The sequence below is a fragment of the Lampetra fluviatilis genome, chromosome 25, assembly GCF_964198595.1.
Source record: "Lampetra fluviatilis chromosome 25, kcLamFluv1.1, whole genome shotgun sequence".
Lineage (NCBI taxonomy): Eukaryota > Metazoa > Chordata > Hyperoartia > Petromyzontiformes > Petromyzontidae > Lampetra > Lampetra fluviatilis.
The window spans coordinates 5,249,107-5,266,487 of NC_136299.1; the positions used below are offsets into that span (position 1 = coordinate 5,249,107).

The 17,381-nt window shown below is 51.3% G+C and overlaps 1 protein-coding gene across 1 annotated transcript in view; it reads right to left on the reverse strand.

The window, feature by feature from the left end:
- The window catches only part of LOC144941610 (paired box protein Pax-9-like), a 77,683-nt gene that overhangs the window by 7,240 nt on the left and 53,062 nt on the right, over nucleotides 1-17,381 (reverse strand). The window contains exons 4-5 of the mRNA XM_078867930.1: nucleotides 8,913-8,951; nucleotides 8,309-8,469 (exon numbers count right to left, since the gene is read on the reverse strand). Of these exons, the coding sequence (XP_078724056.1) occupies nucleotides 8,309-8,469; nucleotides 8,913-8,951 (200 nt within the window). The remainder of the gene's footprint in view (nucleotides 1-8,308; nucleotides 8,470-8,912; nucleotides 8,952-17,381) is intronic.

Here is a 17,381-nt window from a genome sequence, read left to right on the forward strand (position 1 = left end):
GAATTGTACCGACTGCACTACAAGGCTTGGTGGGCAGTGACCGTTTAATGGGTTACACGGTTCTTGCCATCGTAACGTTGAATTTCCGCAACGAGCTCAAGACCACTGCTGGCGATGACCACCGCAACAAAAAAAACGCGAGTTTGGAGCATACTCTTAGTTCTTTCGGTAAAGTCACGTAGGTAAAAAATGAAATTAAAATTAATAAAGTTTGGAGCATGCTAACCCCGTGGCTTTTGTTCAGAGATATCGTTCAGCCGCGGGCTCTCTGTGAAATGGATGTCGCGTCGGTTTCTCCGCCCCCGTGGTGTCGTGACAATCCATCGGATCATGAACGTGCCGAGTGGACAGGGGGGGGGTGCTGCTCTCAACAATACCCCCGCAAACACCGCGGCCCACTCCCCCTCCACAACGCCGGGCTTGCATCGCGCGCAGCTAATCGCAAGCACGTGTTCGCGTCCGTTCTAGAGGCAAGCGTTGATTACGAGGTGCCAAGGAACAAAGGAGGGGGTGGGGGGAGGGGGGAATGGGGGGGGATTGCGTCTCTCACCCCCTCCCCCCGCCGCCACGTTCCACTTGAAGCCATCTCGACGGCACGGTTGTTAAACACGTTGAGTTGCTTAACAAACAAAAAATAAAAAAAATGTGATATTCGTCAACAACACTGCCCTAAATTTCGATTTAAAGCTTTCGTGGCTGCAGGGATTCATCTTCTTGGTTATTTCGGTAAAGTCACGTAGAAGGGAAGTAATAAAATAATAAAAATAAAACATAAAATATTTCTCACGACGTTTCGGCCACAACGCAAGCAGCCGTCCTCAGGTGAAGAACAGGTCTGTCGGGGAGACAGCGTCTGAATGAAACACCACCACGCTTGGAGCGTATATTTAAGCTGGGTTGGAAGGGGGGGAAGGTAAAACGAAATATACATGATAGGCGACGTTTCGGGAAATGCCCCTTCTGCATAGCAGCATTTTTCGTGCGTGCTCAGTCGTAGGTTCGCGCTCATCGATTCTCGCGTGCAGAGTTGTGCCGTGGGGTGGACAATAGCGGGCGGGCGACGCTTTTTGTCGCGGCTGACGTGAAAGGAGGAGAGAGAGAGAGAGTGAGGTGGAGATGGACCGACTGCGTCTGCTGGCTCCGAGATTTCTCCGCAGAGGGAGAAAGTGGGTGGCCAACCCATCTCCCACACTTGGTCACGGGTGGCGGACACCGCGTGGGAGGGGAAGGGGGGTGGTGGTGTGTGTGGGGTGATCGCTCCACGTACAGCGGGGCAACGCGGCCCATCCATCAGGGGACACGTTGCAAGCCGAACGGCCTCCCTGGTGACAACCACGAGGGCGCATTTTTGTGTTCACATTAAGAGTCGGCAAGCCTCACTCACGCGACCTGCGGCAGGAGTCGTAAGTACACCACCGATCGTGGTGCAGCGTGGATTTTTGCGAATGCTTTGTATGGAAGGAGCAAACACCCCCCCCCCCCCACACACACACACAGAGACAGCGCACTGTGCACGTAAGGGATGCACTTTGTAACTCACTTTCGCCCCCCCAACCCCCACTTATTTGCGAGTTAAACGTCTCTCTCCATATCTCAATAAACTCCGCGGGCTCGCGTCGCGCTCGTCAATGTTTACAGGGAGCCAGGCCAGACCAGGGCAGCCTGCGGGTCTCGTCGTCCTGCGCGGGCTCCCTGCCGGGCACGGCGACTGAGCGCCAGAAGCTGCGAGGCGGGAGGAGGAGGCGCGGAGTGCCGACAGTGGACGTTGCAACGCTCTGTATGCAGTGCCGGATTAAGCGAGTGCGGGGGCCTGTAGCATATGTTCTAAAGGGGCCCTACGTTTTTTTTTTAACACGTAAATATTAAAACACAGATTTATTTACTTGCATAGTAAAGTAATTGGATTTTGCCATTTTATATGCAGCCAGATAATACGACGAATCGCTAACCTTAAACACCCAGTCGTTCATAAAAGTGGAAGGCGGTATAGTACTATCGTAATAGAGCAAGTGCAAAGTCACTGAACGGGAATTGATAGCTTGAAAGCATTTAGCGCGGGGCCTTGGAAAGTGCGGGGCCCGTAGCATATTAGCTACTTTTGCTACTAGGTTAATCCGGCACTGTCTGTATGACACCCCCCCACCCCCCCAAATGCATGCACGTGTTTTGTATTGAACTGCAGTTGGAACAATGAGAATACTGTAGAACAACGGGGTACTGGAGAACGATGGGAATACTGGAGAACAATGGACATACTTTAGAACAATGGACATGCTGTAGCACAATGGGAATACTGGAGGAGAACAATGGATATACTGTAGAACAATGTGAATACTGGAGAACAATGGACATACTGTAGAACAATGGGAATACTGGAGAACAATGGGAAGACGCTTGGATAACGGCTGGAACAATAGCCGCGCGCCTGCAACGTACACTTGCATTCTGGGATGTAAGTGCGTGTAGTAGATGTAAAGTAAGTCCGAATTAAAATATCTATACGTGTGTGTGTCCTCTCGAAGAGCGATGGAGAGACCCACATCTCTGTTAAGGGGGTCCTGAGATGGATAACCAGTGGTGGGAATTTCACTCCCTCCGGCGAGGATGAGTTATTTCTCAGGATGGCGGTGGTCGAAGTCCCACGAGTTGGTGGTGAGCCCAGAATTATACGTATCGGTGGGTGGTGGTGAATGGTTAACCACGTGGTTATCATGCTGTGGGTGGTGCTGGTGAATGATTAACCACGTGGTTATCATGCGGTGGGTGGTGGTGGTAAGTGGTTAACCACGTGGTTATCAAGCGGTGGGTGGTGGTGAATGGTTAACCACGTGGTTATCATGCGGTGGGTGGTGGTAAGTGGTTAACCACGTGGTTATCATGCCGTGGGTGGTTGTGGTAAGTGATTAACCACGTGGTTATCATGCTGTGGATGGTGGTGGTGAATGGTTAACCACGTGGTTATCATGCTGTGGGGGTCGTGTTTAATGGTTTACCTCGTGGTTATCATGCTGTGGGTGGGTGGTGATGGTGGTGAAAGGTCAACCTCATGTTTATCACGCGGTGAGTGCTGCGTAGGAAATTGCCAAACGTGTGTTTTTGTCCGCGTTAAATTGGGCGTTAAGAAGTGTGCGATGCAGCATGGCTCTCTCTCTCTCTCTGTGTCTACGATAGCGCAGCGGCGACCCCCCCCCCCCCCACCACAGTTCCGATTCCCGCTCACGACCAATAACAGTGGCGACAATTTGAACCGGTCCCGTGCCTCCCGTTGGGTCGACTCAGCCTTGGCGGTGTGTGAACATCAACACTGGGGAGACAAAGGCGGCCGGGCGCGGTGTTGACCAACCACCCTCTCGTGCCCCGTGCCAGCCTTCAAAAGTGCTCGCCAACAGCACTTGCCCCAACTGTCTGTGAAGGCGAGGCAGTATAAAGGACATGTTGTATTTGGATAGTGATGAAGACATCTCTCTCCGCGTAGCCTCGTCGAGCACTGTAGCTGAAACCAGCGGTCCCCAACCATTTTGGCACCAGGGACCGGTTACGTGGAAGACAATTTTTTTCACGGACCGGGGGGTGGGGTGGTTCATCATTGGGTCTTTCCCCCTTTTCAAAGAAGCTCTCCAGCGACGTTTGTTTTTGTACTCATGTTGGCTACTAGGGGTTAGCAGCTTGTTGGGCTGACCAACACTGTGACTGAGACTAGTGCGCAGTGCGGGAAAGAGGCGCGGACGAAAGTGGTGAATGATAAAATAATTGACGGGACACGCGCGGACTCACCGCTCTCACCTCCTGCTGCTGTGCGGCACGGTTCCTAACAGGCCACGCACCGGTCCGCGGCCCGGGGGTTGGGGACCCCTGGCTTACACAATCGTTGCATCTGTTCGTTTAGTGCCTGGTGTGGTGCTCGGCTGTTAAGTCATGAATATCGACAGTGCCGGCCCGAGCCTCTTGGGGGCCCTAAGCAGAATTTGATTTGGGGGCCCCCCTCCCACCACGCAGACTCATCTGTGCTAGAAGATTATTGACACAAATGTCACACTATAATGTTATAGCGAATATTATAAACGAATACAGGTCCTTTTCTTTTTTCTTTTTTCGGCACCAGAGGGATACGTCCTTTTTTGTGACATGGCTTAGGCGTATTTATTATCGTGACGTACAATTGCGCGCACCTGCCCGCGCCCGCGCCCGCGCCCACGCGAATTGTCAATGAGCCGTGACATCCGTGAGCCGTGACAAAGCAGCAGTTGTCGACAGAATTTTCTTGTCTTGAATCATTTATTCATTCATTCATTAATTCATTTATATCACTTGTTTAAGTTATTTAATTGTAAAAAAAAAAACGATTCGGGGGCCCCCTGGTGGCCAGGGGGCCCCAAGCAGCCGCTTAGTTCGCTTATGCCTCGGGCCGGCCCTGAATATCGACACGCATCGCTTTGCGGGAGGTGACGAGTAAGCGTGCTGCATGTCTCGCGACAGCTCCACGGCATAGGAATGTGGAATGTATCACACTGGCTCCGGGACCATCGCTCAGGAGCACGCGGGATTATGTCGTCATAGGACATGTCGTCATAGCACATGTCGTCATAGAGAAGCAATTGTTACATTTTCGTCATGCAACCCTCCTCCTCCTCGCCCGCTCCCCGCAAAGTGTAATCGATGAATTGTCGCTCGTTCTGATCCACAATTTGACAATTATGACAATAACCCTCTATGTTTCTGTATCTCTCGTTCGTTCGTTAATTATTCGACGAAATGTGACGTCAGAGCATCGCGCGCTTGCATGCGATGCACGCGCTGGGCTGACAAACCCAGCTCCATCCGAGTTCCATTCCCCACCTTGGGCAACATCGCCACCTGGCCCTGTACCACCCCCCCCCCCCCCCCACACGTCACCCACCGAGCGATGAGCCCATCGATCTGCACGGCACACGGTTAACACCGGTGGCGAGCGGCATCGGGACCTGCCCGCTGGCTTCCTGCCTGAGATTCTTCACCCGCCCACTACCCCAACAGAGCCCCCCCCGTTTACACCAACAACAACAACCGCCATTCGCCACTATGTGGCGGTGAGGTCACCACGACGCTTGTGCCAGGCCATGTGCACCTTGAGACCAGGTAAATTGTCGAAAGCCCGCTGGCAGTAGGTCACGGGACAGACCCAGGTGCCACGGGTCGACTGACTGAGATGACCGAGATGACTAGCTGATGCGCCACCTGTGCCCCCTACTGTACCAACTTGCTGTGCCTTAGCCACCCGGCGCTTCGCTCGTTGTTGTGAGCGTCGCTCCTCCAACGCACACACACACACTGACCACCATCGTGAACTTGTCCAATATCTCTCCCAAAAGAATCGGGGGGTTGCCTTCATCCAGCGGTCGATTGATAAGGGTATGTAACAAAGACAAAGCTCATCTGCATAGCCTCAACAGCTGTAGGAGCAAGTGCTGGTGTCGAGCACCTATGAAGGCCGGTGCGGCACACGAGGGGGTGGATGGCCAGCACCCAAGTGTCAATTTTAACACACCACACGAGGTCCTCATTTGAGGATGAGTCGACCTAGGGAAGGCCTAGGACCAGAGAATCGTCACTGGTGTTGACCCGTGAGCGGGAATCGAACCCGGGTCGCCAGGGTTCGTAGCGGACCGCTGCACTCCGCTGCGCACAGACTGTTGACAATGTGCGTTCAACAGCAGGCAGGCAGCAAGTCGACAGACACGGGATGCATCCCCACCGCACAGACGCAGCCCCCATCGAGGGGTGCAGCTGTAGGGGGGCATCGGTCGGCACGCAACGCGGAACTCCGACGACGCGGAGTTTCTTCGCTTGTAGAGATTACACGTGTGTGTGTGTGCGTACCTGGTGTGCGTACCTGGTGCGGTGTGTAAACATCGCCACTGGGGAGACAAAGGCGGTCGGGCGTGGTGCTGGCCACCCACCCCCTCGTTCGTGTACCGTTCCGGCCTTCATAGGTGCTCGCTAACAGCACTTGCCCCTACAGTCTGTTAAGGCTATACGGGGGATCTTTATCTTTGTGCGTGCAAGGTCCCATCGGTGAGCTCCTCCGGCAGGCAAGGCTGCATTGGCTGGGTCATGTAGCCCGCATGCCCAGCCACCGCATGCCTAAACAGCTTTTGTTCGGCCGGATCGAGGGGCTAAATGGGCGCGGCACGGGCTAGAGAGGAGATGGAGTGATGTGGTACAGGAGGACGTTGGAGCTGAGTGGAGGAGGCTCGTGAAGGACGCTACTGGGCAGTTGGAGGCAGTCGCCCTCCAGCAACAACGGAGGGCGGAGGAGCGACGCTCACAACAACGAGCGGAGCGCCAGGTGGCTAAAGCACAGCAAGTTGGTACAGTAGGGGGCACAGGTGGTGCATCAGCCAGTCATCTCAGTCATCTCAGTCAGTCGACCCGTGGCACCTGGGTCTGCCCCGTGACCTGCCAGCGGGCGTTCGACACTTCACGTGGCCTCAAGGTGCACATGGCCTGGCACAAGCGTCGTGGTGACGTCACCGCCACTTAGTGGCGAATGGCAGTTGTTGTTGTATATACCATTAAATTCAGCTCTTCGTTTTGTTCAATATGTAGGCGGAGATGTCTATGGCAATGTTGATAACCCGTTGATGAAATTACAGCCGCGGTTTCAGCAACACACTTCGGGAGTTTCACACCAGCAAAACGACTGTGTTCAATAAACCTAGAGAGGCAAGTGCGGACAATATAAATGTATTTAACTTATGCCACCGATTCTTTTTTTTTCCATTGAAGGTGCAAACAAATGCACAATCCCCCACTCTAAACTATCTTAACGTTTTATTTTACCAGGTGAGGCCCACTGAGCTGTATAGATATTTTTTTCGGAAGCGACCTGACCTCAATTGACGGCTCAACAAAGTGGCTCTCGAAATGTGGAGGGAACAATTCGGAGGACCCGGAGAAAATTCCACGCGACCACGGGGAGAGAAACACGCAAACTCCAAATATGCAGCAGGCGTCAGGGTCGATCAAACCCACGCTCTCCTATATACCAGGCGAGGCAGTGAACATCTCACCACAGCATGCAGCACAACACATCACTACGAGAAGACCATTGTAATCCTATCGCGATCATAATCGATATAACAGTAATCGATTGATTGACGCGCTGCTACTTAGAGTGGGCACCAGAATGCATCGGCACAACAAAGGAAAGGCAAAGTTCCCCCATATAGCCTTAACATACTGTAGCGGCAAGTGCATAGGCACACCACTCACAACCACCAACCAATCAATCACCGCCTTCCAGTGTCTGTCAACAACTTCACCAACGCGCTGTGCACGCGTCGGTCAACATTGCGAGTGTCTCGCTAATGCCCCTTGTTGGTTCTGTGTGCGTGCGTGTGTGGGGGAGCTGGTGGCACCGCGCTACGAACCCGGCGAACCCGAGTTTTAAAGTTGTCTTGTGGTTGTTGTTTGACGACTTGCATCCCACTGGGATTTTTGCACAGCGTTAGTGTACGGTGCTTATTTTCTGGAAGACTTTGCAGTTTTTTCCTGGATTTTTCTGTTTGCGCATAGTCACTTTAAGATGTTTTCTTGTTCATGTTTTAGTTTTTTGTTTGTTGCGGTTGCACCCGATTCAAGAGCCGAATGGCTCACAGGGCTATACCTAATAAATAAAACTGAAAACTGAAATGATTTCCCGCTCACCACAGTCAACATCGGTAACGAATACATCTGAACCCGGTCCCGGGGCCTCCCGTAGGTCGACTCAGCCTTAAGTCACTTGCTGGTGTGGTGCGTAAAAATCAGCACTGGGCAGACAAAGGCGGCCTGGAGTGTTGTTGGCCACCTCCAATTGCCTTCATTCGGCGATCGCTAACAGCACTTTCCCCAACAGTCTGTTAAAGGCCATAGGGGTGTCTGTGTCTTTATAGAGGAGGTTGCTTCTGTGTGCAGAGGAGGAGAATGCGGAGTGTACTGTGTGGATCGATGTTCAGGCACCAAATAGACACCAATTACAAGCCATCAAATATATTGAACTTCGTTCGCACTGTCCGTGTAGCCAACCGTGATAATCGAAGCCTGCATGAACCTCACAGACTCGTGGTGAAAAAAATAGCACCTGTACTTACGCAAGAAGCATTTTTTTTTATAATTTAACTTCTCGATACTGGAAAAAGAGCCCTCGAGTCGAACTGTGTACGGTAGAGGAGGAGGAGGCAGTGCAGTGTCGGGAGGCCGTGCAGTGTCGAGGTGTCTGTGGAGTACACGAAGGAGGAGGGTTTGCGCAGGTACCGCACGCGCGCTCTGCTCGTGCGTGGCCGCGTACCTGCGAGTACTTGTGCTCGGGCTCCCCGGGACTCTGCTGCTTCTCCATGCCGTTGACTCCTTGCGTGGCCGCCTGGAAACTCGCCCTGCTCATGGCCGAGCCCCACTCCTCGTGCACCTTGCCCGAGTAGGCGCCGCCGTCCCCCATCGCGAGCCCGTGCGCTGTGGGGGGGAGGTAGCGGTCACCGGGAGACAACGATCGGCCATCAGCAAACTAAACTATGACAACTATGAACCAATTTTGTTTGTGGTTTTACCACGTAGGGCCCACTGACTGAGCGATGTGGCTCTTTGTTTCAGAAGCAACCTGGCGATCACAAATGATAGCTCAACGAAGTGGACATTTACACGCACGTTGCTTCTAAACGTGGAGGGGAAAAACCCGGTGGACCCGGAGAAAAATCCACGCGAACACGGGGAGAGAGAGAGACACCGCAAACTCCAAATATACAGCGGCAGGCGTCAGGGTCGGGACCGAACCCACGACCTCGTGCGTACGAGGCGAGGCGGTTAGCATCTCGCCACCGCGGCGTCATCGGCAGCCGTGATCATTCCACTGCTGGATGAAGGTCGCCCACCCTGAGAGGCTGTCGCAGTCAACTTACTTGGGTAGGCGCAGCTGTCTCCCATCGCGAGTGCGTGCGCTGTTGGGCCACGAGACACAAGGGCAACGGTTAGGGGGTGACGTCGTGGTGCGATGCTTGATGGATAGCACGATGATGGACTTGCAAATCAAGAGGGTCACCCATTTATTGACTTAAGAGCCTATTAGCTCACAGGGTGTTTCCAAATAAACTGATCTGAACTGTTAGCTCTCGCGGCGGCGGCAGTTGAAACAATTAGGTCGTTTATTGAATCGTTAACACACCCCTGATTCACCCCCAACCTCTGCCTACGCAGCATTATAACAGCGGCGTGTACCTACACCACGGTCAGTCGATTGGGCAAGTCGCGAGTGTGAGTTTTCTCACTCTCTACTGGACACGCGTGCAAAAGAGCTTCATGGCTCATCGGATTCCTCCAGTATGAATACGTATTCAGATGTTGATTCTTCCAAACGTCTTGTCAGGTCAACATGGAAGAGTAGGCCAAAATTCCATCGTTTGAAGGGGTTTCAAGAGCTTCCTCTAGGAGCGTCCCTTCCTCCCAACAGTGGCGTGAGCAAGACATTGCAGGGCTGCACCTTTGCCTTCAAAGGTGCAGTGTCGGTGCCGAGTGATCTCTGTGACCCGGTTCTGGGGGTCTTACCCCCCCCCCCCCCGCCTTCAACGACTCGCACTGACCACCAGAGTGAAGTATGGTCAAACCGACATCAATTGGTGATACAAAATGATTGTGTAATGTATACTCTCCCCCTTAACCACACGCAACAAAAAAACACATTCCGACGTGAAACATTCTAAATTCAATAAATGTATGTTTTGTTTTTTTCAAATCGGAATAGGAAAGTCGCACACGACTTGATACAAAGGCCTGGCTGGACACGTGCGCACCGCGCCTTGCACCCAGTCTGCTGCGTCTTCCGATTCCATGCGCCACGACTAACATCGGTGGCTCGCTTTATCTGAACCAGTAATGTATCTCCCTCCTCCGCCCCTCTTGCTTCCTCCGCTTCACCGATCCCCACTGACCATCGTGGTGAAGTATGGTCAAATGACCCCCCACCCCCCCCATAATCGACACGGCGTGGGGGAGGCCTTCGCCCTGCTAGTCTATTGACAATGTAAATCGTACGTTTAGTTTATTTTGTCCTGAGGTCAGGCCCTGAATATAATTGCATTAACTGGCAAACACAAGAGGAAAGCGTGCATACGTGTATGCGGAACGGTCGCACAGCGATGCATTGATGGCAGTAGAGCATAGGCTGGGATAAAAGCAGATCCTTAAGTCAATCTGTGTCGAGTCTTTGAGAACACGTGACCGTCGTCACGTGTTCTCCCGTTCGCCCCACACACGGCCAAGCACTCGTCGCGAATTCACGTGGAGCAGACTCAACAAATCCCGACTTAAAACTTTCGTGACCGCAGGAATTCATATTCTTGGTTCTTTCGGAAAAAGTCACGGAGATAGAAAACTAAAATTTAAATTGAAAGCAAAAAAGCCACGACGTTTCGATCGCAACACAAGAAGAAGACCGCTTGTGTTGCGATCGAAACGTTGCGGCTTTTTTGCTTATAATTTAGATTTGTGTCTTCTATCTCCGTCACTTTACTGAAATAACCAAGAATATCAACATATCCCATTGCCAGGACCCTTTTGACTAAAGAGTCCTGAGACTCAGCGATGCTCTCCGGGGTAAATGAAGGCCGTGTACTATTAGTATTGTTTCGATTTAAAGCTTTCGTGACTGCAGGGATTCATCTTCTTGGTTCTTTCGGTAAAGTCACGTAGAATGGAAATAATAAAATAATAAAAATAAAACATAATAAAATAATTCTCACGACGTTTCGGCCACAATGCAAGCAGCCGTTCTCAGGTGAAGAACAGGTCTTGCGTTGTGGCCGAAACGTCGTGAGAATTATTGTATTATTTTCATTCTACGTGACTTTACCGAAAGAACCAAGAAGAAGACGAAGAAGCGGAAGGTCGTTTGGTTTGGTTTGAAACGCTGCAAGGCAACAACACTGCAGCTCACAGTGATATCCAGCGATATCAAGAACCAAGAAGATTAGTATTGTTGTTGTGCGCCAGAGAAGACGCCTTACTGAGCCCATAGAGCGATGCAATAGGCTCGCGTGCAGGTGGAATATTTACATCAAGCACTCAATTGATGATGGTAATGGTGGGCGCAATTGTTGGCGACGAGGCACTGCTGTGTATTCTGCAAAGAAATCGAACGAAAAGAGGCACTCGCCAACAGTATGTGGAAATTCCACGTTCCTATGGTGGGGGACAAGTAAGACCATAGGGCAACCGCTGCCAATCTTCCAACAGTAGTAAACTCATTTTATCAACTCCGGAGGGAAGGAAGGCTGGGTTGACAACAGAGCACAACATTGCGGATGTATCCGCATCTCTAAACGCCGTAGAGAAATACATTAATTCTATCAGAGGGCGGACATTTGGTCAGTCAGAGGCCGGGAAAAAGATGGTGAAGGTGTCCAGACGTTGACTTGTGCAGGGGCAAGGGGAGCGGACAGCACGGACCGGCTGGGAAGGGAAGAGAAATGAGAATAAAAGAGCGACAATCACGGGCTATTGGGGTGCGTAGAGAACAACGAGTTGGAGCTCGGCTGGAACTTGAGAATTCGCGACATTCCGACCGTGACTTGACCGCCCTACGCTGCGCTGCCAACCATCTTCCATCCGTGCATCGTCGGCCGCAGCAGCAGGGAGCTGCCATCCTACAAGTGTCACGTGCCCGCGGACTGGGGTGCCGCTACCGTTGAGAGCGCTCGACTAATTTGGTCGGGAGGTGGGACCAGTTCGCATCCCCGTTGGGGATACCAATCTGTGGGTAAATCAACAGCGGCCGCCTTATGGATGGACCGTCTCCCGTCACAGAAAAGTCGAATTTCCACCAATAGCTCACGGCTCCAAAAACGGAAATGAGCATCGTCTCCTGCTCGTTTGAGCGTGGGGACACTTTGACGTATTGATGCGATGTATGTACAAAGATTGCAGTTGAGTGATGGCGCATGTGGTTAGCACACTCCGCTATGAACCTTATACCCGACCGAGTTTTGATTCCCGGCTAACGTCAGCTGGCGAGTGATATTGGATATTGGTTCCGTCCCCTTTCGCGGCCCGCACTGGCCAGCGTGGTGAAGTATGGTGAAACAACCCCCCACGAACGACACGGCGCTAGGAGCCCCCTCCCACCTCATCCAGCAGTGGATAGACGTGGGAGGGCGCTGTACGTGCAAGTGTTATACAGAAGACTGGGCATGTGAGGCTGGGCGATGCAAGTACATTTTTGACACGCCGAAGGTAAAGCAGTGTGTTTTGTTTTCAAGCTGAGTGGACGTCGGAGAGACCCAAGCCACACCTCCGACAGGCACGGTTGGATACGTACGGTGCGAAAGAAGTTCAGCATACTTAACAAGCATGCAAACACTGTCGTTAAAGATTGCTTTACACAAAACAAAGACAAAGATCCCCCCCCCCGTATAGCCTTAACAGACTGTCGGGGCAAGTGCTGTTAGCGAGCACCTATAAAGGCCGGCACGGCACACGAGGGGGTGGGTGGCCAGCACCACGCCCGGCCGCCTTTGTCTCCCCAGTGGCGATGTTTACACATTGCACCAGATACTCATTTGAGGCTGAGTCGACCTAGGGGAGGCCCAGGACCGGTTCAGATAATCGTCAGTGGGTGTTGGCCGTGAGCGTGAATCGAAACCGGGTCGTCGGGTTCATAGCGCAGCACACATACACACATCCCCTATTTAGTATGAAACGAATCATCCAGGTGCAGGTCAATCTGTTTGCGAGCACCTATTAAAGCCGCAACGCAACACACGAGGGGTGGCGGCGTGCTCAGCAACCGCGCCCGGCCGCCTTTGTCTTCCCACCAGTGGAGATGTGTACACACCGCCACCTGCGCGAGTTTACGCGTTCGTTCATTCATCACAGTACACAGCTGTACATTGTATCAGGGGTGCCTCCTGTCAGCTCCGTGGTCGTGTGAGTTGTGTGTGCCCTGCTGATGACGCACGATCTTGCAAATCGGTGCTTGCACCATGTCCAGTTGGTTGTTGCAGTGTTTTGTTCGTGGTTGTTTTAATGTTATTGTTGCTGCTGCTGCTGTAATCAGGGTTTCTGTAACCGGGTCCCCATCGAAAAATGAGCATCTGTAGCCGATTGGGTTTTTACTTTAAGCCACAATAACCCGAAGTGAATGAATCGATCCATCGCTATACCGTGAGATATTGCGACGGTTTTATATTTTTTTTGGGGGGGGGAAGGAAGTTAAGCCTTCATCGAGCAGTGGATAGACCATGTATGCCAATATTGATCATTAATCTTGGACAATATGCAGCTTGTAGCTGTGGCCCCTACGGTACCAGGGACACGAACTTGCCAGTAATGGCCCGCAGCCTTGCGTGACGCATTCTACTACGACGACTACGATGTCGAGCGGTGTTCTCGCGTGGCTGTGCGGCTAAGTAAGCCTTAGTAAGCCTTAGCCAACACCTTAGCCAACGCCTTAGCCAATTCCTTAGACAATGCCTTAGCCAACACCTTAGCCAACGCCTTAGCCAACACCTTAGCCAACGCCTTAGCCAATTCCTTAGACAATGCCTTAGCCAACGCCTTAGCCAACACCTTAGCCAATGCCTTAGCCAATGCCTTAGACAATGCCTTAGCCAACGCCTTAGCCAACACCTTAGCCAACGTCTTAGCCAATGCCTTAGCCAACGCCTTAGCCAATGCCTTAGCCAACACCTTAGCCAACGCCTTAGCCAACACCTTAGCCAACGCCTTAGCCAACACCTTAGCCAACGTCTTAGCCAATGCCTTAGCCAACGCCTTAGCCAATGCCTTAGCCAACACCTTAGCCAACATCTTAGCCAACACCTTAGCCAACGCCTTAGCCACCCCCTTAGCCAATGCCTTAGCCAACGCCTTAGCCAACACCTTAGCCAACACCTTAGCCAACGCCTTACCCAACGCCTTAGCCAACGCCTTAGCCACCCCCTTAGCCAATGCCTTAGCCAACACCTTAGCCAACACCTTAGCCAACACCTTAGCCAACACCTTAGCCAACACCTTAGCCAACACCTTAGCCAACGCGCCATTGTCTCTCCACCGCTCCGTCTCTCTCTCTCTCCCACACCACGAGTCGCCGTGTGGACCTTGCTGATCGTGGGGGCACGTGTTCCTCGCGACCACCTGCTATGGGCCGGCACGTATGTGGAACTTCTTTCGCGCCGTACGTAGCCAACCGTGCTAATCGGAGGTGCGGCGCGGAAGCGGGGCAAGGTGGGGGGGGGAGGGGCAGCACTGTGCCCGACCGCCTTTGTCTTTCCATTGCTTTGTTTCAGTTTTTTTTTCTCTTTCACGTACACAGACTACACACACCGCCACGCACTGATGTGGATGTCAGTGACATTCAAAAGGGTGTGTCTGTAAATGGATAAGACGTCAACCTTGCAATATTGCAAAACACCTGTATATGTGTCAACTGAGTCACCGGGTGAGTCTGTGTCTGAATATATTATCCTTATAAACACATTACAATATATAACAAGAGAACGTGTTGTATATAACAATATAACGAGAAAGTGTGAATTTACACTTGCCTATGGTAAAATCAATGCATCGGATCTCGTCCGATCTCGAAAGCTAAGCGGGTGTGTGCCTGGATAGTGCTTCAAAGAGGTGCTCCACGATCCAGGCGGCAGTACAGCAACGTGCAATGTTGCTCTGTACTATGCACGAACGTCTAAGCTCCCACCCCCTCCGCTTTCGCTCACCGGCGCGGTGAAGTGCATCGTTCAATGACTCCCTTACGACGCCGCGCACGATGTGTGTGGGGTGGAGACGCTGGTTATATCGAGCAAGTCGATTGGCAATAAACAGGACTGTGCGCGCATTGAAATCGATGCACGGTTGGGGTCGTGGTTTTTGTTTGCGTGCTTGACGTGGAGCGTGACTCTTAACACTCGGCGAGATTCAGTCTGGAACTCCATTCCGTGAATCTGAACATGCAACGTGTGCTGTTATGTTGGTGGAATTAATAACATTGATTGAGAGAATTGAACAAAGGTAGAAACTTTGGAGGAAATGGGGCTATAATATTGCATGACGAATCCGCTTAGGCTAAATTCCACTCACATCGACTGTGCACACGCAGCACACTTTATGAAATTGACTGAGGGGGACCATAAGAAGTTAATATATAATAATAGTTATTTACATTTATGAAGTGCTCTTAAACAATCGTTCTCAGGACGCTTATGGGTTTAAAAAAGAAATTTAATGTAATGCCGCTTTTTTTCGGAGCGAAGCAACATGGGTTTGAAAGCCTCCCGTCGTGTTTGATTGTTTTAGAATGCCATTTGTAATTATGTATCTACACGATGCCTGAAATGTTGTAAACTCGTATTTGGAGAGACCCAATTGGAGGGGACACAACACAACAATGTGTATGTTGAAAAAAAAACTAATTGAAGATTGAATCTCAATCGAAATTGTTGAATATAAAAAGAGACGAAAAGAAAAGTCGCATTTCGAATTGCAACGCTTTTGCAAATCGAAACGCGACCATTAAAATCAGCACACTAGTGCGGCCTGAAGAGGAAAGTGTCCAACGAGTGCGCGTTTACCAGCTCTAACACGTGGATGCCAAACACGGAACACCATGCAAGAAAACGAAATGAACGTTGAAGGGCATGCCAGAATAAGAGTGCACGCTTGGGACTATGCCGAGACACGGAATAAAGGAACGCGTGGATCATGGAACAAACGTAAATCAAATTTCGTAGCGTTGTCTCGGGAAAAGCAAGTGGGCTTCTTTTTGTAAGAGCGCATCGCTGGAAGACGGCGACGGCCCCACGGACGAGAGGGGCTGGTGGGTGGATGGAGCAGCAACAACAAAAATGAGACGGCGAGTCTGAGAACCCGACCAGCGCCACCGCAGTGGAGTGAGACGGAGATGACACGGTCATCGCAAGGACCTCGAGGGATATGGACGGCGTGGCGAGGCGTTCATCCTGCAGTGATTCGACCCGAGTTCGGCGGATTTTAACCTGGGGTACATTCACCCCCCCCGCCCCCCCCCCCCCCGGGGGGTGCGAGACGCTCGTTCTGGCGGTGCGAGGCGTGATCAGATTTTTGTTTAGAAGGTAAATCATCGAAACACAAATTCAGCACGGCCACGTGAGTACAGATAGTTTGTTTCAAACCCATGGATGTATTTATTATCATGATAAAAAAAAATTAAGACTGAGAACCAAAGGGGTGCAGTGCTGCAGTAAAGAACCAGGTCGTGATTTATTATTATTTTATTTTTTATTAATTTTAATAAAAATTTTTACCTACGTGACTTTACCGAAAAAACTAAGAGTATGAATCCTTGCAGTCACGAAAGCTTCAAATCTAGAAAGAACCACTGGTCCAGTTGATTATGATGATGGTGGTGATGCGCATTTCCTAAAACGTAGTTTTTGTTCGTATTTTCATTCAGTAATACTCAATATAGCTCACATTGCTAATCGATTTTAATCAGCTGTTCCACCTCCAAACAACCACGCGTTGTTTTGACCAAAGCTGCACAGTCGTTGATATATATACGCAGTCGTGTTCTGTCGGCTTCTATTTATACACAACAGATATTTCGCTGCGAGAACATACTCGTCTTGGTGTAAAACGAAAGATTTACTAATACGACCGCCACCAGTACACGGGAAATCTCACCCCCCCCCCCCCACCTCCTCCTGCCCCCTCGTGCCGTCTATCAGAGTCAGGGACAGCACCCCTACGAGCCAAATGGAACGACCCACATCGGAAGAAGATTAACCACATGTGGGATAATTGATGAGTTGGACTGCGCCAATTTAGTCGACGCTGGGTATGTTTAGAACTCGTGTTTATTAACCAACATGCACCGAGGCCAAAAAACGCCAAGGGGGTCAGCAACGAAGGTACATGATGATATACCCGAAACGAATTAAGTCGTAGTTGCTTCAGAACTCAAACAAACAACAAAATCCCATGGGCCCATATCTGCATCCTACGCCGTGGCTGGTTGTCTGTGGCGCTATGGGTAGAGTTGCGAGAGGCGCCACGTCTCTGTGACGCTCACGAGGGCGAGACTAGATGAGAGGTGGTGGGGGGAGGGAGGCGAGCTGGTTTTTTCTTAAATAACGCGGAGAGTAAAATTCTGCAGGAGAGTTTGGCAAGCGCGGCGTCTTTAATTTGAAATTGGCAAATGCACAATGTCGGTCGTTTAATCTCAAACCCTCGGCCAAAGCAGCCACGGAAATAAGGAATTCAATATGTTTTGTGTTACTTTCCTTTGTCCAGTAAAGCCTACACAGCATGTGCGATTGCGTCCTACGTATTTGCCAAATTACGAATGGCACGTGCATGCGCTGCGCTGTAAGAGTGCGTGTATGAGCAGTTGGCATGCG